Raw genomic sequence first — 21750 nt, forward strand, 5'->3', positions numbered from 1 at the left:
CCCCGACCCAGTCAATGGCGCGTCGGGGCCAGCGCCTTCAAATGCGCCCCAACCCTCCACTGCTGCCGCCTCATCCTGCGCTGCCACCGGTGCGCGCCGGCTCGAGGCTTTCCGGGCACACGAGGACACAAGGCGGAAACGTCTGCCCACTGTCCGCGCAGGTGTGCGGCGCACGTCGAGAGCGACGGCAGGGCGTGCTCCTGGACGTCTCATAGAGGAGGAGCCGCCGGATGACGCGGCGACAGCACGCCAACAAATTCCGGTGGAGAGTTCGGCCGCTCGGCTTCGGCGGATGGTGTACGAGGTCTACCTGCGGCATGGGGAAGTTGTGTTGCCGGGTGTGGTGCGGGCCGAGATTCCGGGAATTGCGGTCGACGCATCTGGCAGATCGCGTCCGCTGGAGCGAGCGATCATTGCAGCGAGATCATTGCAGCGAACCGATGGCGGGAAGAAGGCCGCCCCCTCCCACGGTCGTCGTACACGACGGACGACTTGCCCATGCGTGAACGGCTGGACCGGCTTGAGCGCGCGATGGCCCTGCTTGGAGAGGAGTGCCCGCCACGGCATGCCGGGCGAGCGACCGCACCCTCGAGCCGTCACGACCCCGACCGTCGTCAGCTTCTCTGCGTGAATATGTATGGCTAGCGTGCTTCCACTGCGCGCCCGCGCCTGCGGCGCCGCCGCGGCTCCCCACCCTTTTGCGCAGCAACACCTTAAACTTTTCAGGCCCTCCAAATAGCAAATTCGGGTCGGAGCGTAGCGGAGTGGGCCCCGAGTTTGAAAAAGGGCGACGGACGCTTGCGTCCTAGCCTCCAACAACGCCTCCCCGGCGCAGAGGGGCCCCCGGAGGGATGCTCAACCGCTCCACGCCACGCCGCTTGCGGCGGTCCTCTGCCAGCTCCACTGAGGGCCCGTGCGTTATTTTCCGATCGGCACGTTGCAGTCTGGGTTATCTCCGACACGATGTCCTTCGCATCGCTCCGTCGGCTGCGCCCAGACGAAGTGCCGGCTGTCCGCCGCGATCCAGTCGAGCCCAAGGCGCGCGCGGCCGCGGAGCCCATTGTGGAGGCGGTCCGCTCCGAGGGTGAACCAGCGCTGCGCCGCTTTGCCGAGCGCTTTGGCGAGCTCAGCCCGGGCGATGCCCTGGTGTACCGGCGCGAGGTCGAGCTCAAGGCGGCGTGGGAGTCCATCTCGCAGGAGGAGCGCAACTGCCTCGCGCGCACCGCCCAGCGGATCCGCCACTTTGCTCGCTCGCAGCGCTCCTCCGCCTCGGAGATCTCCGTGCCAATCCCGGGAGGAGAGGCAGGGCACACGCTGGCGCCGGTGGAGAACGCGGGCTGCTACGCGCCCGGCGGACGGTACCCGCTGCCGTCGACAGTCCTGATGACCGCCGTCACCGCACGGGTCGCCGGCTGCGCGCGCGTCTGCGTCGCCTCTCCGCGGCCGACAGCGGTGACGCTCGCCGCCGCCTACATCGCCGAGGCAGACCAGCTGATCCCGGTGGGAGGGGCGCAGGCGATCGCGGCGCTGGCGTACGGCGCGGGCCCGATCGGCGCGTGCGATGCCGTCGTCGGACCGGGTAACATGTACGTTACCGCCGCAAAGTCGCTCGTGTCTGGCCGCGTCGCGATCGACATGCTCGCGGGTGAGCGCCACCGCAAACACCTCCGCCCTCGCCCTCCTCCGCCCGTCTGCCGTCTCCCCTCGCCGTCCATGCCCCACCCTCGACGGCCCAGCCCCCTCACCCCGCCACCCACAGCTACTCCGCTGACCCCCGCCCCGCTCTCCCCGTTCGCTAGGCCCGTCCGAGTGCCTAGTCATCGCAGACGGCAGCGCCTCGCCCGCGGTGGTGGCAGCCGACCTCCTCGCGCAGGCGGAGCACGACCCGGCGGCGCTGCCCGCCCTCGTCTGCCTGACGGAGGAGTTCGCCGCGGCGGTCGACCGCGAGCTGGCGGCGCAGCTGGCGGTGCTCCCCACTCGCGAGGTGGCGGCGGAGGCGCTGCAGAACGGCTACACGGTCGTGGTGGCGAGCCTGGACGAGGCGGTCGCCATCAACGATCGGCTGGCCGTCGAGCACGTCGAGCTGCACGTCAAGGAGTCGATGGCGCTCGCCCGCCGGCTGAAGCACTATGGCGGCCTCTTCGTCGGCGCCGGTGCGGCGGCGCCGCTCCGCATGTTCTGGCTGTGAATGGCGCGCCTCTCCACAGCTTGAGTCGCGAGCAGGCGCGGCGGAGGTGCTCGGCGACTACGGCGCTGGGCCGAACCACACGCTGCCCACGGGCGGCACCGCGCGCTCCTTCGGCGGCCTCTCCGTCTTCACCTTTTTGCGCACGCGCACCTGGATGCGCATCGACGACGCGCACGCCGCCGGCACCATGATCAGCGACGCAAAGCGGCTCGGCGAGATGGAGGGCCTCTTCGGGCGCGCCGTCTGCTCTCGCGTCGCCGAGGAAGCGCACGGGGCGGGCGGTGAGTCGCCGCGACTCCGAGTAGGCACGCCGCTGCCGCTGCTGCCCGGCTGGCCTCCGCGCCCAACGGCACCGGCTCGCCCTCCAAACGCGACGTGTCCACCAAGCGGTGGGACACCACCTCGGACCGGCTGCACTTTGCCCTGCCCAAGAAGGGGCGCATCGCCGAAAAGTGCCTCCAGTTCCTCAAGGCGTGCCGGCCGGCCGTGCCCCCCGCGCTCACCCTCCGCGCCCCAAACAGCCGCGCCCTCCTCCCGAGTAGGCGTCTGGCCTCGAGTACGACCGGCCCGCGCGTGTCCGAGGCCGTGGCGGCACCTGTCCGGAGCACGTCCACGACGTGTCCATGCCGTGCCCCATAGGCCCGAGCGTGTCGACGTGGCGCTCGTGCGCAACTTGCCGATCACGCTCGTCTTCCTGCCGGCTGCCGACATCGCAAAGTACGTGGGCGAGGGGAACGTCGACCTCGGCATCACGGGCGAGGACATCATCGCCGAGGCGGGCGTCAGCGTGGAGCGCGAGATGGCTCTCGGCTTCGGGAGCTGCCGCCTCTCCCTGCTCGTGCCGACGCAGCACGCGAGCGCGCGTGCCTCCGACTACGCAGGCTGCCGCATCGTCACATCCTTCCCCGAGGTGACACGCGCTTTCTTTGCGCCGCTCGACGCCGCCGCAGGCTGCGCCACCTCAATCAAGTTCGTCTCCGGCTCGGTCGAGGCGGCCTGCAAGCTCGGCCTCGCCGACGCCGTCGTCGATTTGGTCGAGACCGGCACGACGATGCGCGCCGCTGGGCTGTGCGAGCTGGAGACGCTGCTAGAGACGCAGGCGCGTCTCCTCCCGCGCAGGGCCGCGCCTCGCTCCCCGAGCATGGCCGCGCGAGCGGCGCCTCCCCTTCACGACAGGCGTGCCTCATCTCGAACCCGCACTCGCCGCACCGCGAGCTGATCGCAAAGATCAAGGCGCGCATCCAGGGGCACCTCGACTCGACTAAGTACCGGCTGGTGCAATACAACGCGAGCCGCGCCATCCTGCCGCAGTGCGCGCGCACCGTGCACAGGCGGGGAGAGGCCTGGGAGCCCGCTCACTGCTCTGCCCGTGGACAGGTGCGTCCGCATCACGCCCGGCAAAAAGTCGCCCTCCATCCTCCCGCTCGAGGACCCCGAGTACGTCGCCGTCTCCGTGATGGTGCCCAACAAGGAGCTCGCCGAGCGCGTCGACGAGCTCATCGCCATCGGCGCCACCGACGTGATGGTCTTCCAGATCCAAAACTACCGCTGATAGTCTGTTCGTCTCGGCTCGAGCCTCTGGAGATGCTCCCGACCGCAGGCTCGATTCAGTCTCGGCCCCTGGCTCGACGGCACTGCAATAAACGGCGTAGCGTGGCCTTTGGTTTGGCCCGGTGTCCTCGTTGGCTTGTGCTGTGGAGGGAGTCCCGCAGCGAGCAGTCTTCAGCGCGCGAGGTACGCACCAGAAGCCCTCCATTAGGGAGACCACGAGAGATGTGTCCAGGCCATGTGTATCGGGAGATATGGGATATATATGTGCCCCAGGGAGTATATAACTTATGTCTGTACAGTGATTATTTGTGGCTGGCTTGGGTTTTTCCCTATCGCTATCCCACAGCCTCTCATGAGATCCGCGCGAAATCCCAGACTGGTGGATTTTGGGGCGAGCTGCCGGCACCCCCCCGCCCCCCGATCGAAAAGACTTACAAAAGAGAGCTCTGGCGATCAGGCTGGCCGCGCGCGTACCCGCGTACGCGGCCCGCGGTACGCGGCTACGGGCCAGTTAGCCTCCCCAGGTCGAGCAGCAGCATCCGCAGCTTCGAGAGAGAGCTCGGACCCGAGCGAGGTCACCGAGCTCCGAGGGGTAGTCTTCCTGTGGCTCCTGCGTCCTGCCGGCGGCAGAGCGATGCGAGCCGGGCGATAGATACAGCGATCGCCAGCGCCGTGGCGCCCGTGCGGCAGAGGCGGCCAAGGTCGGTCTCGCCCGCGGCCCCCGTGAGAACACAAAATACGCGAAGCACAAGAATCTCCCACGAGATCTCCCGTGGATCGAATATTTCAGGAGAGGAAATGCTTGGCTTGCCCCGGTCTCTCCCTTTTCTTCCATTAAGCAATCCCGCTACTTAATCGAAGGGTGGGCGTGCACTTGGAGCACTTCGATTGCAGTTGAACGTGCTTTCACACAAAAACACAACCCCAGGACCCAAGACGCACACTTTCACAGCCAGACAAGATCTCCCGCTGACCTGAAATCTTTGATCAACACAAAATGCTTGGACTACGACATAGTTCTCCCTCCAAAACTCATGTGCACGACGGGCTGAGCCCTGGCCTCGACACCTCGACACCAAACCTCGACACCGACTCGACAACTCGACACCCCACGCCAACTCGACCAACTCGACACCCCTCGACACCCTTCGACACCCCTCGACACCATCTAGGCTGGGACCATGCTCGACTGTGTCAAGGTCCCAAACTCGACACCTCGACACCCCTCGACACCGCTCGACACCGCTCGACACCCCTCGACACCCCTCGACACACTCGACACCGCTTCATATCCAGCCGGCGGCCTGCCAGCGGCTCTCTTCTTGCTTTTCTGACTGCAAAACATATAACTCCCCCCCATTCCCCCTCTCCCCTCCCTCTCTAGCTCTCTCCTCTCCCTCCCCACTCACAGCAGCAGTAGTAGTAGTCTAGTAGTAGTTAGTAGTCGCAGTAGCAGTAGTAGTGGTAGTGGTAGTAGGAGCGGCCGCACACTGCTCGCTCCTGCACATCTAAAGCCATCCCTGCTGCTAGGGGGGGGGGGGGTCTCGTGCTTGACACAGAGTCAGACTGCGGCGGCACAGCAAACCGCACAGGAAGAGCTCGATAGGGAGCGAGAACCGTCAAAGGTGCTCACGCAGGTTTCGAACGTCCGTCATGGTGCGGTCAAGTTCCCCCCAGGTTTGACCGCGTAGCTCTCAAAGCCAGGCGAAAAAATCTTGCCGTCTGCGCCACTCTGCGCTGCGTGTCGTGCTGTGTGCGAGAAGAGCCGTCGCTGCGCGGAGGTCACGGGAAGAGTGGGTCGCTTATTCGTTCGACCGCTTTATTGCCGCGATCAAAACTAGGTACACGCCACACACCAGACGACATGTACTCTCCCACCCGACAACCGGCAAAACGCTGTCGTGAGCCAGCCGCTTTTGCGGCAGCCGACCGCGGAGATCGAGCGCGCCGCGTGCGCGGAGATCGACATGGCGAGACCGTCATCCCGTACGATGCCGCTGGCGCGTCGGCGCGAGCCTGCGGCTCGGTGGAGGGCTCCACGCTCGGCGCGGCGGAGGTGCGCCGGACTGCACCACTCCCGCACCACCCCCGACTCGGAGCGGTGCAGTTCATATGAAACTGCGCACCGCTCCGGTGCACCGCTCCCGTGCGCAATTAGGAGCGGGGGTGGGCCAGGTGGCGTGCCCCTCTAATGGGGGGTGGCGTTCCCACGGGGGCTGCCTTCCCACGAGCTGGCCACATCTTCCTATCTCTTTGATATACTTGGTACATCTTCTCAATCGCTCGTGGCGAGGAGCTTCTCCGTGTTCGACGATGTCGAACAATGTTCGACATCGTCGAGTAACCGCCTGTCGCCCCCCCCAGCACACACGGTGCCAAGGGCTCAAACAACAGCACACAAACACAGACAGGTGACAGGGAGCAACGTGTGAGACTAGTGAGACTAGAGCTCTCGTCTCTCGGAAAAGGAAAAAAAGGGAGAAGAGGAATGGGGATAAAAAAAAGGAAAGGTGCGCGCGAGATCAATTGGAGATTTCTTCGATCATCTTTCAGGATGCTGGGCTTGATCATCCTGCCGGCCTTGCCGCGCCCCCTGGCCAGCGTTCAGGGAGGAGCTCCCGCCTGGACGGTTCGCAGCGCGGACGAGCGGCGGCAGCTGCGGGGGCCGGTCGCCCTGCGCTCGCCTCCAGTGGTGGCCTCTTTCCACGCTTCGAGCGGCGCGGCCAGTCCAGTCGCCAACGGGGCTGACTTTATGACGGCGCAGGGTGGTTGCCGCAGCTGGTCGGTGCGCGGCGCCGACGAGCGGCGCCAGCTCCGGCGGGGCAACGCTGCGCCGGACCGCGCCGCCATCACCCGCACCACCGCGCTGGCGGAGGCAGGGCCAGTCGAGGCCGGGCCAGTCGAGGCTGGGCCGGCGGCGGACGGGGCCGACTTTATGACCGTGCAGGGGGGGTGCAGCAGCTGGTCGGTGCGCGGCGCCGACGAGCGGCGCCAGCTCCGGGGGGGCAACGTTGCGCCGGACCGCGCCGCCATCACCCGCGCCGCCGCCGCGCCGGCCAACAAGGCTGGGCCAGCCAACTCGGCCCAAGCGTCCGTAGCGGCGGTCCAGCCCCTCAGCCGCAAGCGCATGCCGGGCGCGCCTCGCGATGCGGCGCTCGCGTGGTGGGCGGAGGACCCGGAGCACGCGTCGGTGCAGGGCGGCTGCGGCAACTGGTCGGTGCGCGGCGCGGAGGCGCGGCCCCAACTGCGCGGCTGGGTCGCCCCGACACGCACTCCCGATGCCAGCCGCCCCAGCGCGCCGCCCACCTGGGCGGACTCTGTCGAGCACGCGTCGGTGCGCAGCTCGTCGGTTGTCGGCTGGGCCCCCTTGCCGTCGCCGTGACCCTCCCCCGCCACACATGGGTAGGTGCAGGGTGGCTGCCGCAACTGGTCGGTGCGCGGTGCGGATGCTCGGCCCCAGCTCCGAGACTAGAGGCCTCGTGTTTCCCCCCCAAACTTTTGCCGAACCTCCCGCCCGCTTGCCCCCCCCCCCCCCCCCCCACCACGTCAAACTGGCACATGACTAGGTGCCCCAAGTGCAAGTCGATGAAGACGAGCTACGTCGAGGTACCTGCCACACACGAACGCCAACCCAGCGCGCCCCAAGTTGCCCCCCCTCCCACCGCTGTGCCGTGGCACAGGTGCAAACCCGCTCGGCAGACGAGCCGACCACCAAGAAGTGCCTGTGCACAGACTGCACGTGCGCGCACTCGTACCCATGCACTCCCCTCCAAACAGCCGATCGCAAGCCCCTTCCCCGTTTGGTTCCAGGTATCGATGGAAGTTTTGTTGAGACGGCGGCTAGTCCGTGCACCCCACCCTCCTGCCTGCACCAAGACGCCGGAACGCGCGGGCGGCGGCGGCGGCGGCGCGGCGGCGACGGCGCGCTCCGTTTTCGATCTCTGGCGTGGAACCCCCGTCCCGCACAGCTTTGCTGCTCAAGCGCGTAGTGCATGGGCCGCGCCCCCTTCAACACACAGCAGCTAGCAGTAGATCATTACACGGGGCGCTGGCTCCACCTCCGGCGGCGGCGTTTCTCTCGTGCCATCTCGATCTCTCCACACAGTGGTGAGATCAATAAATAAATAAATAAAACGGACACCTCTACAGGAGATGGGTAAAAAGGAACAGGTCCCCGCCCTGCGGTCTTTGTGCAGGGTTCTTTGTGGGTGTGGTCGGCGACTAGCCGGGGTCGTCCTCCCGATGGGGGACTAGCACTAGCCGTCTTCCACATGGTCCCTCGGGTCCCTGCTGCTCCTAATCTCGTCGTACATCCTCCTGCTGATCTCCGCAACATCCTGCTCCCTCCCTCGTCTCGCCCTGCGCGTCTGCTCCGCCTCCCCGTCGTCCGCCCTGCGTCGTCTGGTGACGGGTCCTCCATAGTCGGTTGAGGTCGCCGCCCTCCTCGTGCCTCTTCCCAACGTTTCCTCGGCAGCCGATGCCGTCTGCTCCGACTCCGCCGTCCCCGGGTCTGCCCTGCCCTCGTCTGCGCTAGCTTCTGTTTCGTCATCACTGATGTCCGTCCTCTTCTTTCTGCTCTTGTTGTACTCTCTCTCTTGTTGTATGCTTGTACATCGCGTCGATTCCTTTTCGCGTGAGCACCAGCCTGAAGCCCGCCCAGCAGCTGAACCGCTCCCTAAGTCGAAGGAGCATCATCAGTCTCACCCACTTCGCTCGCTGCCGACTGTCTCCGCTCCCTCCCGCTTGGGCCGCCGTCGCGGCCCTCGTTCGTCCCACTGGCTGTTGGCCTGTCCCCTCGTTACCTCTGTTATCCCTCCTCCTCCGCGACTCCCTCAAGGCTGGCCGGGCCTCCTTCCACCCAGCGAAGAGCTTCCTCAGCCACTCAATGTGTTCCTCTCTCTTCGTTATGCGCGCGGTAGCCTCATCGTTGAGCTGGATCCACCTCTGCACCGCTCCCGTCGCCGCCTCGGCCACGACTTGCAAGTTCCTCGTAACCCCGGCGCCAAGGTCCCTCCGGCTCTTCTCCGAGAGATCATCTACCAGCGCCGGCAACACCCCCCCGACGGCTGGGGCTAGTGCATCGTACCCGTCCTCATCCAGCACCCTATAGCGTGAGCCCTTTAGCGCAGCGACATGCGCTATCCTCAGCGTCTTCAGTGTATCCTTGGAGTCGGGTGCCGCCTGTGCTACTTTGCTGATCGCCGTCCCCGTCTGCGCTCGCGCTACTCTGAGGAACCATCTGGCCTGCTCCCTATTCCCCAGGCAGGCGCCGCTAAGCAAGTGCGCCATTGTCGCCCTAGGCGGGTTCTCATCTTCCTCGGTCCATTGCTGCGCGGCTTTCCGCACGATCGGACACAGCGGGTCTCGCTTTAGTGCCGCCCTCCTCGCCGCGTCCCTCGCGGCCTTACAGACGAGGCAGCCCCTGAGTTCGCTCCTTGTGGCGGCTCCCGGGGCATCTCTCCCCGCCTCTCCCCGTATGATCCTCTCGTGGTGCGCTCCGTGTGGCACCCCCGCCTGCTGCCGCACCCGCGCTCCCATGACGGTCTTTGTCACCACGTTGTGATCATCCACGTCGGCGAATTCAATCTCGCGCTCGCCGTGCTGATCCTTGATCCGCTGGCGCTTGTCCCATTTGTGTTTTTATGCGTGCATTGGCCACTGCACTGGGAGGTGTGAGGTCTGTGCGCACACAGCCCGCAGAGGCCCGCACAAAACGACTACGATAATATTGCGGTCCGTCTCAAACCCTACGCGCAACTGGGAAAATAAATAAATAAAAACGGGCACCTCTACTCACTACTGTGTGGTGTGTGTGTGAGAGTGTGAGAACTGAGATGGGTAAAAAGGAACAGGTCCCCGCCCTTGCGATCTTTGTGCAGGGTTCTTTTACGCAACTGGGAATATTTTTGTGGAAACTGAAGAAATTACGTAAGCGGCCGGCCTTGGCGTGGAGCGGTAGTAGATGATGCGGCGCCCAGCATGCTCTATCAAGTAAGACGAAGTATCATGCCCGTCGCCCCGCAGTGGCACACACGCGGTCACAGCGCCATGCACAAGCGCACCGAGAGAGAGGACTCGTGGCCGGCCGTAGTGTACCAGAAGGCGCGTGTGTTCAGTGCACACAGTCGATGTCGCGGGAAGCGGACTGCAGGGACTCCGAGCGAGACCGAGTCCGACTCGCCTGGGCGGCCGCGCCGGGTGGCCGGTGCCGGTGGCGCGCCCCGGGGGCGCCTCTGCCCCCCCCTTTTTTGATCGCCTCGATCAACGCGCGCATGTTGGGGACGAGAAGGCGAGTGACTCAAAACTGTTTTGAGTCAGCCTCGCTCGCGCGCTGAGGTACCGAGACTAAGGGCACCCTTCGCCAGCTGTGGTCACACGTTTCCGGACGGGACGACGACGACACAAGCCTCGCCCAACCAAGCCGCAGCGCCCACCCCCCGACGGCCGCCGACCACGTCATGCTGCAGCAATGCACGTCCGAACCATGGGAGTGTGCCCGCCTCGCGAGGCAAACGAGGCGCGGCTCGCGCTAGGCGCGCTTGCAGTGAGCGGACTGGCCAGTTGAACCAGGCCGCCTGTGGGATCTAGGACGAAAACTCGGCGGTGAACTTTGTGAAGATGTCCTTCATCGTCGCGTCGAGCGTCGGGGAGATCTCGTTCGTGTCGGCGATCTCCTTGAGGACCTGCGGCGATGGCGGGGCGGCGGCGGGCTCGGCGCGGGCGGCGGCGTGGGCGGAAGCGCGGCGCAAATGGGGGGGGGGGGGGGGGCTCACCGCCGGCGCCGTCGCCTTGACGTGCGCGAGGAGCTTCTCTTGGTACGGGCCGACGTCGGTGATGGCGAGCTTGTCGAGGTAGCCGCGCGTGCCGGCGTAGATGCAGACGACCTGGTCCTGGAACTCCATCGGGACGTACTGGTTCTGCTTGAGCAGCTCGGTCAGGCGCGCGCCGCGGTTGAGGAGGTACTGCGTCGCCGCGTCGAGGTCGGAGCCAAACTGCGCAAAGGCTGCGACCTCACGGTACTGGGCGAGCTCCAGCTTGAGAGTGCCTGCAACCTGCTTCATCGCCTTGCGCTGGGCGGCGGAGCCGACGCGCGAGACGGAGAGGCCGACCTGGAGCACATGGGCCGGTGAGAGATGCGCGGGGCGGCGGCGGGCGGCGGCTGGCGGTGGACAGAGCAAACAAGCGGCGGCGGCGGCGGGGGCGGCGAAAGGGAGGCGGCTGCGCGGTGCGATGCCGGGTGGGGCGCCGCGCACGTTGATGGCGGGGCGGATGCCGCGGTAGAAGAGCTCCGACTCGAGGAAGATCTGCCCGTCGGTGATGGAGATGACGTTGGTCGGGATGTAGGCGGACACGTCGCCCGCCTGCGTCTCGATGATCGGGAGGCCCGTCATCGATCCGCCCTGCAGGTCGGCCGACATCTTGCACGCGCGCTCGAGGAGGCGCGAGTGCAGGTAGAAGACGTCACCGGGATACGCCTCGCGGCCGGGCGGCCGGCGGAGCAGCAGCGACATTTGGCGGTAGGCGACGGCCTGCTTGGAGAGATCGTCCCAGATGATGAGCGCGTGCTTGCCGTTGTCGCGGAAGTGCTCGCCGACGGCGCAGCCAGTGTAGGGCGCGAGGAACTGGAGCGGCGCGGCGTCCGAGGCGGTGGCCGCCACGATGGTGGTGTACTCCATGGCGCCCTGGTCCGCGAGTGTCTTCATCAGCTGCGCGACGGTCGAGCGCTTCTGGCCGACGGCGACGTAGATGCAGTACAGCGACTTTTTGTCGTCGCCCGCGGCGTTGATTGTCTTTTGGTTGATGATGGTGTCGATGGCGACGGCGGTCTTCCCCGTCTGCCGATCGCCGATGATGAGCTCGCGCTGGCCGCGGCCGACGGGCACGAGCGAGTCGACCGCCTTGAGGCCCGACTCCATCGGCTCGTGCACCGACTGCGGGCGCAGAGAAGCGAGTGGAGCAAGCAAGCGGCAGTGCGGGGAGGGCCGCGAGTCGGGAGCCCCCGCCCGCAGGAGCGCGCGGTGGGAGCGGTGGGAGCGGCGGGAGCGGCGGCGGGCGGCGGCGGGCGCGGCGCCAGTGAGGGGGGGGGGGGGGGGGGGGGGAACACCCCTGGGGGGAAAAAATGCCCGGGGCCTTTACCTCAATCCGCTGGCGGCTGAGCTGGCCCGTCAGCGGCCCCAGGCCGTCAATCGGGTCGCCCAGCCCGTCCACGACGCGGCCGAGCAGGCCATCGCCCACCGAGAGGTCGATAATCGCGCCGGTGCGCTTGACGGTGTCGCCCTCCTTGATGGCACGATCGTTGCCAAACACGACGACGCCGACGTTGTCGTTCTCCAGGTTGAGCGCCATGCCACGCAGCCCCGAGTCGAACTCCACCATCTCCCCCGCCTGCACCGACTGCAGGCCGTACACACGCGCGATGCCGTCGCCGATCGCGAGCACCTTGCCTATCTCCTCCAGCTGCACCTCGCCGCCATAGTCCAGCAGCTTGGACTCGATGATGGACGACAGCTCCGACACCAACGCCTGCCCCTTCTTGGCGGCTGCGCGGGCGAGGGGCAGCGGCTCAGTGGGGGGAAGGCTCCTCTCCGTCCGGCGGGCCGTGCGTGGGAGGTGCGAGGTCGGGAACGCTTGCGGACAAGGCCAGCCCGCCACCGCCGCGGCCGTGCAAAGAGGACTTGCGGCAATAATGCATGTCGTGCAAAGCGCACCGGCAGGCGCAGACACGCGCAAGCCCCTCGAGAGGGTCTGCTGCAGCTGCGGCGCGGCGCGCTGGAGGCCGGTGCGGAGAGCCTGCATCTGCGGCAGCCTACGGAGCGGGCGTGCGCGCAAGGCTTTTTGCACAGTGCAAGTTTTCGTGCACAGAGCTGCCGCGGCGCAGGCGCGCAGCGGCCGGCCCGCGGTGCCACGCATCGCGAAGCCGACTCGTGTGTGCGCCGTACGCACAGCCCCACGGCCCCCGCCCCCCCGCCCCCTCGCCGTCTGCGTGTCTCGCCCCTCTCACAGGCACAGCTCGCAGCACACCTCTGCTGCTTGTGCGTCGGCGCTAGTCTCTCGGCGAATAAAAGAAACGCTCGTCGGGCATTTATTTCGACCGGAGCGCCGCGACCTGCAACTAACAAAATTAATGTTATTTTCGGCTCGCTGTCTTCTCTCCGTCTGTCCTTGCTAATCTCTCGCCTGACACAGGTACTTTCTTCACCTTGGTGACGAGATCGGATGAAAAGAATTTCACCAGCGAGGTTGATGATGATGTCCGGGACGGTACGTGCCTATTCTTGCCACGAAAAAGAATTTTACAGCGCGGCTCCCGTGATGTGCCTGTGTTAGTGCCAGTGCGCGCCAGTCCCGTGCCTAGTGTCGTGCGAAATAGAAACAACACGCCGGGTTTAGAGCTGGGAATAGATCGCCCCGCCCCCTCGCCGTCTGCGTGTCTCGCCCCTCTCACAGGCACAGCTCGCAGCACACCTCTGCTGCTTGTGCGTCGGCGCTAGTCTCTCGGCGAATAAAAGAAACGCTCGTCGGGCATTTATTTCGACCGGAGCGCCGCGACCTGCAACTAACAAAATTAATGTTATTTTCGGCTCGCTGTCTTCTCTCCGTCTGTCCTTGCTAATCTCTCGCCTGACACAGGTACTTTCTTCACCTTGGTGACGAGATCGGATGAAAAGAATTTCACCAGTGAGGTTGATGATGATGTCCGGGACGGTACGTGCCTATTCTTGCCACGAAAAAGAATTTTACAGCGCGGCTCCCGTGATGTGCCTGTGTTAGTGCCAGTGCGCGCCAGTCCCGTGCCTAGTGTCGTGCGAAATAGAAACAACACGCCGGGTTTAGAGCTGGGAATAGATCGCCCCGCCCCCTCGCCGTCTGCGTGTCTCGCCCCTCTCACAGGCACAGCTCGCAGCACACCTCTGCTGCTTGTGCGTCGGCGCTAGTCTCTCGGCGAATAAAAGAAACGCTTTTTGCGCATTTACTTCTGGGACCGGAGCGCCGCGACCTGCAACTAACAAAATTAATGTTATTTTCGGCTCGCTGTCTTCTCTCCGTCTGTCCTTGCTAATCTCTCTTCGATCCTCGCCTGACACATGCCTATTCTTGCCACGAAAAGAGCTGGGAATAGATCGCCCCGCCCCCTCGCCGTCTGCGTGTCTCGCCCCTCTCACAGGCACAGCTCGCAGCACACCTCTGTGCTGCTTGTGCGTCGGCGCTAGTCTCTCGGCGAATAAAAGAAACGCTCTTTGCGCATTTACTTCTGGGACCGGAGCGCCGCGACCTGCAACTAACAAAATTAATGTTATTTTCGGCTCGCTGTCTTCTCTCCGTCTGTCCTTGCTAATCTCTCGCCTGACACAGGTACTTTCTTCACCTTGGTGACGAGATCGGATGAAAAGAATTTCACCAGCGATGTTGATGTCCGGGACGGTACGTGCCTATTCTTGCCACGAAAAAGAATTTTACAGGGCGGCTCCCGTGATGTGCCTGTGTTAGTGCCAGTGCGCGCCAGTCCCGTGCCTAGTGTCGTGCGAAATAGAAACAACACGCCGGGTTTAGAGCTGGGAATAGATCGCCCCGCCCCCTCGCCGTCTGCGTGTCTCGCCCCTCTCACAGGCACAGCTCGCAGCACACCTCTGCTGCTTGTGCGTCGGCGCTAGTCTCTCGGCGAATAAAAGAAACGCTTGTCGGGCATTTATTTCTGGGACCGGAGCGCCGCGACCTGCAACTAACAAAATTAATTTTATTTTCGGCTCGCTGTCTTCTCTCCGTCTGTCCTTGCTATCTCTCGCCTGACACAGGTACTTTCTTCACCTTGGTGACGAGATCGGATGAAAAGAATTTCACCAGCGAGGTTGATGATGATGTCCGGGACGGTACGTGCCTATTCTTGCCACGAAAAAGAATTTTACAGCGCGGCTCCCGTGATGTGCCTGTGTTAGTGTCGTGCGAAATAGAAACAACACGCCGGGTTTAGAGCTGGGAATATATCGCCCCGCCCCCTCGCCGTCTGTGTGTCTCGCCCCTCTCACAGGCACAGCTCGCAGCACACCTCTGCTGCTTGTGCGTCGGCGCTAGTCTCTCGGCGAATACTTGGAGCACTTGGAGCACTTGGAGTGCAGTCAGTAACCTCACATCCAGGGCCGGTGAGCTGAGAAGCGCATCCAGCGGGCCGGATGATCGGGATCGGGCTACGGGCTAGAGAGCCCTGACCCCTATCTAGGGGGGGGGCGCGCATTCGCAGGGCAAGGGCCTTAAAGTAAACACGGGTCTCCGAGGGTTAGTTCTGCGCTCCGGGGTTCCCCCAGCGGCGGAATTTTTCCCTCGCGCTGTGGGTCCCCCTAGCTGCGGAACGCCCCCTCTACTCGGAGCTAAAGAATACTCTCCGAGGGTTAGCCCCGCGTACCAGGTTTCCCCTTAACTGCAAGGACGCCCCCTCTACTCGGAGCTAGTGGACACGACACTAACTACTGATACGAGAATACATACCGCCCCCACGCAACTACTCGAAGATAATACGAGAATACGCAGCTGCGAGACGCCTATAAAGAAACAGCGAGGTAAAGTTCGGCGGCTATGATAAACCGAAAGTTGTCGTAAAACGCGGGCGAAAGCAAAGCAGAGGGCGGGCGCTTTCTGCCGCAGCGATGCCCGCAGCCTGTCGAGCAGCTTCCGCGGCGCACATGCGCCGCGGGGTTGAACGACAGCCGCGCCTCTCGAGCCACCCGTGCCACGCGCGGCGACGCGCACCCTGCGCGCCAGTCGGCGCACTGGCAGTACTGCACCAGCCAGCACGGCGTGGAGCAATGCATCCAGGGCATTGTGTTGGGCGCCAGCCAGCATGCCTCAGCACAGAGCAAGAGCGCATGCTGCGCACCCTGGCGCAGCACCAGCTCGCCTCCAATCAGGCACTCTCACCACTGCACAGCCGCCCACGAGCGCCCGCAGCTGCACTGCTCAACGCTCAAGCTCAGGAGCCTCCCCTTGTTGTCGCAGCTTTGTGCAGTGCAGCGTGCGAGCAGCGCAGCGCCAGGCAGACCCGTGGCACGCCCGGGCGGCTGTGGGACGGAGGCCCGCCGAGCGAGTGCGAGCCGCATCGGCGGCCATGTCTCCCGCAGCCGTGAGCGAGCGGTGCAAAGAGGCAGCGTCGCGCATGCTTTTCCGTAACGGCCCCGGTCGAAGAATAAAAGAAACGCTTTTTGTGCATTTACTTCTGGGACCGGAGCGCCGCGACCTGCAACTAACAAAATTAATTTTATTTTCGGCTCGCTGTCTTTTCTCCGTCTGTCCTTGCTAATCTCTCTTCGATCCTCGCCTGACACAGGTACTTTCTTCACCTTGGTGACGAGATCGGATGAAAAGAATTTCACCAGTGAGGTTGATCGTATTTCCAACGCCGCAAATCTGAAAGATCGCTTGATGAGTCCGGACTGCAAATTCACGCACGCGCGGCGCCCCGCAAAATCGACCGCAAATTTCTTCCAATGCGCCCCCCCGCGCGCGTCTCGTATACCGGTGCCGGTGCCCGGGTCCACCCGGCCGCAGGGCAGAGCTCGCAGATATACACACACAGCGCGCAATGCGGCGCAGCTGCGCACTAATCCTCCGCGTGCAGGGCGTGGCCCCGCCCAGCCAGCAGGGACGACGCGGTGAGGAGCAGCAACTTCATCACGGTTCCGAAGCGCCCGTCCCGAAACGCGGTCATCTTGCTATTTTCGCCCGCGTCTCATCACAATAGCGCCCGGCGGCGGTCGGTCTTGTAGCTCGATCGGTCATACGAGCGTCATTTTGTACCCCCCCCCCCCCCCCCCCTCCTCATTCCATTCCTCCTGCCTCGCCACCCCGCCCTCCGACGCCCTCGGCCTGTCGCCATCTCCCTTCGCCCCCCGCCTCTCTCACCCCACCCCTCCCCCTCCCCCGCAGGTGCGACGGAGGCGTGGGTGCTCTCTGCCCGCCAGCTCGCCACGATGGCAGGCTCCTTCGCCGGCATCGGGCTCATGTGGCACCTCGACTTGCCGCTACGCCGCTCGCTCCCGTTCGGCGCCCTGCTCGCCGCCGCCGCCCAGCTCTCCCCGCTCCTCGTCCTCCTCGCCAGCGGGAGCGGGGTCGGCGGCGGGGAAGGCGGCGGCGGGGGCGGCTCCAGCCTCGACGGCAACGCTTCGGGCGTCGCGGTGCTTGCTCACTCACACCAAAGACACAGCCCCCGGCCCAGAGCATCGCGCGCTCGCGCCAGGCCGACCCCACCGCGCTCGTCGCAGCGCGCCCGTGAGCGGGTCCGCCGGCGCGTTCCGTAGGTCCTGCTGCTCGAGCCGCTGCTGTCGGCCGCGATGAGCGCGTGCGGCGTGGTGCCCGTCCTCGCCCTCGCCGCCGCCGCCGCCGCCAACGAGGGCGAGGCCACCGGTGGAGGCTCTGCTGTCGTGGACGCAACCATGACACGTCCAGGACGTGTCCGTAGGCGAGGGGGCCGCCTACGGGCTCGTCGGCGCGGCCGACGCGGCGGGTGCCCGAACCCGCCCCGAGCAACCGCCCGGAGTCACACATTTCCAATCACCCCTCCCCCCACCTTCGCCCCAGGTGCCCTCGCGGGCGGCTCGCTCTCGACGGTGGCCGTGGCGGCGCTCGGCATCGGCGGCCCGCCGCACGGCGGTTGGCGTAAGCTGCCGCTCTTCGCGGTGCTCTGCGCCGCCTCCAAGCTCGCCACGGTGCCGCTCGTACTGCTGCTGCTCCGGCTGAGGGAGTCGGTGGCGGACGGCGCGGCGGCCGAGGAGACGGGCGGGTGGAGGAGGAGAGGAGTGGAGGCGTGACACGCGGAAGGCGCGGGAAGGGGGACGGGGGAAGGTAGGCGGAGGCGGGAGAACGGGCGCGCAGTGCGTGCCGCAGTCCGCAGAGAGAGATTAGTGTTACGCTCGTACCGTTTTGTGGCGGCGGGCCGGACCCCGCCAGCCGCGCCCACGCTGCACGCTATGCAGACTCGAGAACTGCACACACACGCGCACACAAAACACCAACAAGAGTGCCATCACACACAATCCCCTGAAATCTGAATATTTAACGAAATAAAACGGAACTTGTCCTTCGACCTTCAGTTTTGCAGAGCGAAAAAACCCAACACATATAGGAACCAGGGCAAGGCCCCCATGGCCATGCCCCATCCATCACACCCGCGCTGCGCTTGCTCTTGTTGCACACGCGGCGACGAATGGATCGACCCCGGTCCCCGCCCGCGGGCAGCCTCTACACACCAGAGGTCAGTGAGAGCGGAGGTAACATCAACAGCAGCAGGGGCCCGAGCCTCCGAGGAGGCTGCCCACGCGCCACGGTGAAGCAAGCGCATCACGATTCGATGCAGTGGCAGTTCCGCATAATCAGGCGCTGTGTGTCCGGTACGATGTGGTGCTCAGGCAGCGACGAGAAGAGCAGGTTTCGGCCATCGTCGTGTTTCGGCCACACCGCCACACCGCAGCGCACGCCGTTGCCGTCCACACATTTGCCCTCGCCCTTGCAGTCATTGTCGCTCGAGCAGCACATGTTGGTCTTTCCCCAATCAGGGTGGTGGCTCCACCCCCCTGTGTTTGGGACGTTCGCTGGGCCTGGCCCGTAGCACTTGCCGAGCTTTTTTCCCGTGTGGTTGCCCTGCTCGTCCAATCCCCCGTAGGCGAGGAGGTTGTGGCCTTGCGCGGTGCCGGGGTTGGTCGTGTTTCCGTCGAACTTTTCGTAGTCTTTCGACCAATTCCCTTTCCAATCCTCGTAGTATTGCATGTCGAGCAACGTCATCATACCCTTGTCCTCTGCAGGGAAAGCAAACAGGGGTTGATCGTTACTCGGAGCAAGAGACGGGGGGCACTACGGGAGGGGAGCACCATGATCGAGAATGTGGCAATGCACGACTTGCCGGCTCCGAAAGTGATCGAGCTGCGTCCGCGGGGTGGCGGGAGAGGCGGTCAAAGGAGTAGCTAGGAGGGAGATTGCACAAGGCGGACGGGAACTTATTACGTTCGTGCGAACGCGGAAGGACGCGTTGAACTGGGCATATGCCTGCGGCGTGCAATTGTTGCCTCCGCAGCTGTCATCGGAAATGGGCGCGCACCACTTGGCGGGGATCTGGAGGACGTCCCCCCAATCGCCTTTCTGCGCAGGGGGGTTGGTTGGGGGGGGTCAAGTGATGCCGCTCACTGCTGCTGCTACTGCCGTTGATGCTGCTGCTACTACGTTGCGGTCCGAACCTTGAAGTAGTTCTCGAATGGGCGCTCCCCGGGTTTCGAGCGCTCAAACGCCTTGGGTCGACCCGCGTTAGTGTCCTGATTCCAATCGCGGTCCTCGGGTCTCGTCCCCTCAGGCCCCGCGGGGTAACCAAACTCGTCGTAGTCGACTTGCAGCTGGAACCTATTCGTGCGAGTGAGCCTTCTGCGATTGGCTCAACTACAGCAACCGCTGCCTCTAGCGTGTTCGTACGGATTGACGTGCCAGTGGAAGGCGTGGAAGTTCACCCCTTTGATCTCGAATTCCTGGAGGCTGCCAACCTATGCGCAGTAGGGACCTGCGGCTGAGATCGCTAGGCACCGACGGCAGTTTGCACAAGTAAAGCACCGGCATGCTGTAGGTGCGCTTGGGTTCCATCAGGTACTCGTTCGATCCGACGGCGTCCGGATTCGGCTCTGTGCACGTTAAGGCGAGGGTTTGGTGCGCGTCGCGGCCGTGCGTGCGGGTGACGTGCTACATGGAAGGAAAGGGAGCAGGTGCGACATGCTATGGTGCACACCATCGTGCATGTCAAATCCTTTACCGCCGTAAACGTGTCCATTGATGAAAGGAACCCCCCCCCCGGGGCCCCATCCTTCCGTGTGGCCGGAGGGGTAGGCCCCAAAGTGCAAGCGGCGTTGTCCCTCGGGCAAGTAGCCGGCCTGTTCGGTGAGCTGCTCGTCTGTCAGCTTGGTTAGGTCGGCCAGGTAGCACGGGTGGTTGACGCTGAGCTCCGGCAGCTCGCAGCGGGACACTCCTTCCTCTGCTATCGCCAGGATGGTTCCGAGAGGAACATAAACAATATCACGCTTCGAGTTTGCGCTGATCTCCGCGGCGTTGATCAACGTGTTGGTGATGTTCGCTGCGGTCTGTCCTGCTGTGAGATTAAGGACATTGTCGCACACATCGCTCGTTGAGTCTCCATGGAAGTCATAATACCAGGCCTTAATCTCGTATTCCCAGCAATCTTTGTACTCCGGGCCGCCGTCCACGGCGCACGTCTTCTTCGGAGGCGCATCTTCGAATTGGGGATTCTTCTCGCATCTCACCAGTATGTCGGCGCGATTGCCCGAGCCAAGGAAGGCGTCTGTCGGAAACGGGGAGCGGGGGATATGAGGGATATGGGGGAGGCGGGGCTAGACAGGGAATAGAGAGGGGTGACGGGTTGCGGCCAGTCACTCACAACTGGTGCGGCGGGGCGCGTCGCTGAGGTAGATGCCTGCGGGCGAGAAGGCAAGCGGGGTGAGTAAATGGCTCAAGTCGACGTGGCGTGAAGTTGAGTAGAGGTGCTCGTCACCGTCCTTGGCGATGAGCTCCATCTCGCAGCCTTCCGGCATCGAGAAGTACAGCTGGTTGTCGATGTTGGCGTAGACGATGCGGAAGCGCACCCACCCGTCAGCGGCGATCGAGATCTTCGGGGCCACCTCGCCGTTCACGAGAAAAAAGTTCTCTGGCTCGGAGGGGCTCTGCCACACCTTGGTGTCATCGCATGCTTGGTCCACATCGATGTGACCGTTGGCGAGGGCTAGCTTCAGGTTGTCGCGGTCTCTCTGCCAGATGCTTTCGATGATGCTGTTATGATTGTCTTCCGTCCGGCAAGCCATGGAGTTGTTCAATGTGGTATAGTCCATCAACACGTTGTTGTACGCCTTGCAGCACTTGACCATGTCATCCGCCCTTCCTTTGTTGGCATGCACCGTCAGTCCCAAGACAACCAATTCGACTTCTGGAACAGGGCCCTCACCGTCGTATTCGCCCCCCTCGAGGAACTTTGGTAGCGTGCCGGGCGGATCTCGCACGATGATCATCCCCACTCCACCTCCTCCAGCGTGGGCGGCAGTGGAGCCGTGCTTGTGTGGGTGGTACCAGTGGGTCCCTGGCATGTGGTCCTCCGGGATGCGGTAAACGTAATCGAAGTGCTCGCCGGGCTCGACAGAGATGAACACGCTGTCCGCGGGCATTTCGCCGCCAATGTGGAGACCGTGCGTGTGAACCTGGAGATTTGTGGACGGAGATTGGTTAGCACACATCACGGGCGGCCAGCAGCGGGCAAGGAGTGTGTACATTTGTGACTTGAAAGTCATGGAAGTAGTTGTGGACGCCGCTGGTGTTGACCTTGGGTCGCTGGAGCCCGTTCTTGAGGGTAATCTGCGCAAGCGTGGGAGCGGGCGACGGGTCCCTTCACCTCCACACACAAGGCGGCGCGAATGGGAGCGGGCGGTGGGCGGGCGTGCCTTGAGCGTATCGCCGGGCCAGATTTCAATCGTCGGGCCGATGGGCGTCGCTTCCATCTGGTGCGTATCGTTTCGCTGGTAGCCGCGGGTGCGCGCGCTAAAGCCAGACTTGGTAGTAAAGTTGACCTCCGTGAATACGAGGTGGCAGATCTTTACCGGGGGCTGCTCGGATGTGTCTCGGGGTAGGCAGTGCGATTGCTCGTTGCCTGCGGGGGTGGCGGCGGTGAGGGCAGCGGAGGTGAGGGCGGTGGAGGTGAGGGCGGCGGAGGTGAGGGCGGCGGAGGCGAGGGCGGCGGAGGTGAGGCGGTGGAGGTGAGGGTGGCGCGGTGAGGGCAGCGGAGGTGAGGGCAGTGGGAGGGAGGAGAGAGGCGGCAGGGAGAGTGGAGAGCGGTCGCAGGGAGGTGAGGGTGAGCCAGGAGGGCGTCAACAGTGGGTGTGAGGGTGGCGCAGGTCACCGAGCAGCTTCGAACGCGTCCCGAGCAGCAACGGCAGGACGAGGTGCAGAGCCATTGATGATCTGCGCCCGCCGCGCCGGTGCCCAGATTC

The 21750-nt window shown here is 64.4% G+C and overlaps 6 protein-coding genes across 6 annotated transcripts; 4 read left to right on the forward strand and 2 right to left on the reverse strand.

Annotated features, from left to right (window-relative positions):
- Positions 1-963: 963 nt before the first annotated feature.
- EMIHUDRAFT_62327 (hypothetical protein) lies at positions 964-2333 on the forward strand (the record flags this gene model as incomplete). The annotated part of the gene is made up of 3 exons (XM_005757705.1): positions 964-1645; positions 1800-2153; positions 2224-2333. Coding segments are annotated over 3 exons (1146 nt in total), but the record flags the coding sequence as incomplete, so codon positions are not given.
- A 741-nt stretch (positions 2334-3074) lies between these two features.
- EMIHUDRAFT_351041 (hypothetical protein) lies at positions 3075-3995 on the forward strand. Its single transcript, XM_005757706.1, has 3 exons — positions 3075-3287; positions 3365-3498; positions 3566-3995. Exons 1-3 carry the CDS (start codon positions 3240-3242, stop codon positions 3738-3740), a joined length of 357 nt encoding a protein of 118 aa, XP_005757763.1. The 5' UTR covers positions 3075-3239; the 3' UTR covers positions 3741-3995.
- Positions 3996-6293: 2298 nt separating this feature from the next.
- On the forward strand, positions 6294-9112 carry EMIHUDRAFT_461968 (hypothetical protein; the record flags this gene model as incomplete). The annotated part of the gene is made up of 5 exons (XM_005757707.1): positions 6294-6956; positions 7146-7168; positions 7306-7345; positions 7420-7478; positions 9040-9112. 5 exons carry the CDS (start codon positions 6294-6296, stop codon positions 9110-9112), a joined length of 858 nt encoding a protein of 285 aa, XP_005757764.1.
- A 913-nt stretch (positions 9113-10025) lies between these two features.
- Positions 10026-14809, reverse strand: EMIHUDRAFT_433142 (ATP synthase F1 subunit alpha). The gene is made up of 7 exons (XM_005757708.1): positions 14784-14809; positions 12448-12545; positions 11855-12279; positions 11798-11803; positions 10993-11673; positions 10513-10848; positions 10026-10422 (listed from the first exon to the last, which is right to left on the reverse strand). The coding sequence occupies exons 2-7, from the start codon at positions 12533-12535 to the stop codon at positions 10324-10326; spliced, it is 1635 nt and encodes a 544-aa protein (XP_005757765.1). The 5' UTR covers positions 12536-12545; positions 14784-14809; the 3' UTR covers positions 10026-10323.
- Positions 14810-16698: 1889 nt separating this feature from the next.
- On the forward strand, positions 16699-17535 carry EMIHUDRAFT_199001 (hypothetical protein; the record flags this gene model as incomplete). Its single annotated transcript, XM_005757709.1, has 4 exons — positions 16699-16812; positions 17026-17131; positions 17187-17231; positions 17306-17535. 4 exons carry the CDS (start codon positions 16699-16701, stop codon positions 17533-17535), a joined length of 495 nt encoding a protein of 164 aa, XP_005757766.1.
- A 1401-nt stretch (positions 17536-18936) lies between these two features.
- Positions 18937-20931, reverse strand: EMIHUDRAFT_97242 (hypothetical protein; the record flags this gene model as incomplete). The annotated part of the gene is made up of 5 exons (XM_005757710.1): positions 18937-19114; positions 19184-19251; positions 19319-19444; positions 19546-20057; positions 20268-20931. The coding sequence occupies 5 exons, from the start codon at positions 20929-20931 to the stop codon at positions 18937-18939; spliced, it is 1548 nt and encodes a 515-aa protein (XP_005757767.1).
- Between the last annotated feature and the right edge of the window lie 819 nt (positions 20932-21750).

The sequence above is a fragment of the Emiliania huxleyi genome (assembly GCF_000372725.1).
Source record: "Emiliania huxleyi CCMP1516 unplaced genomic scaffold EMIHUscaffold_9, whole genome shotgun sequence".
NCBI lineage: Eukaryota > Haptophyta > Isochrysidales > Noelaerhabdaceae > Emiliania > Emiliania huxleyi.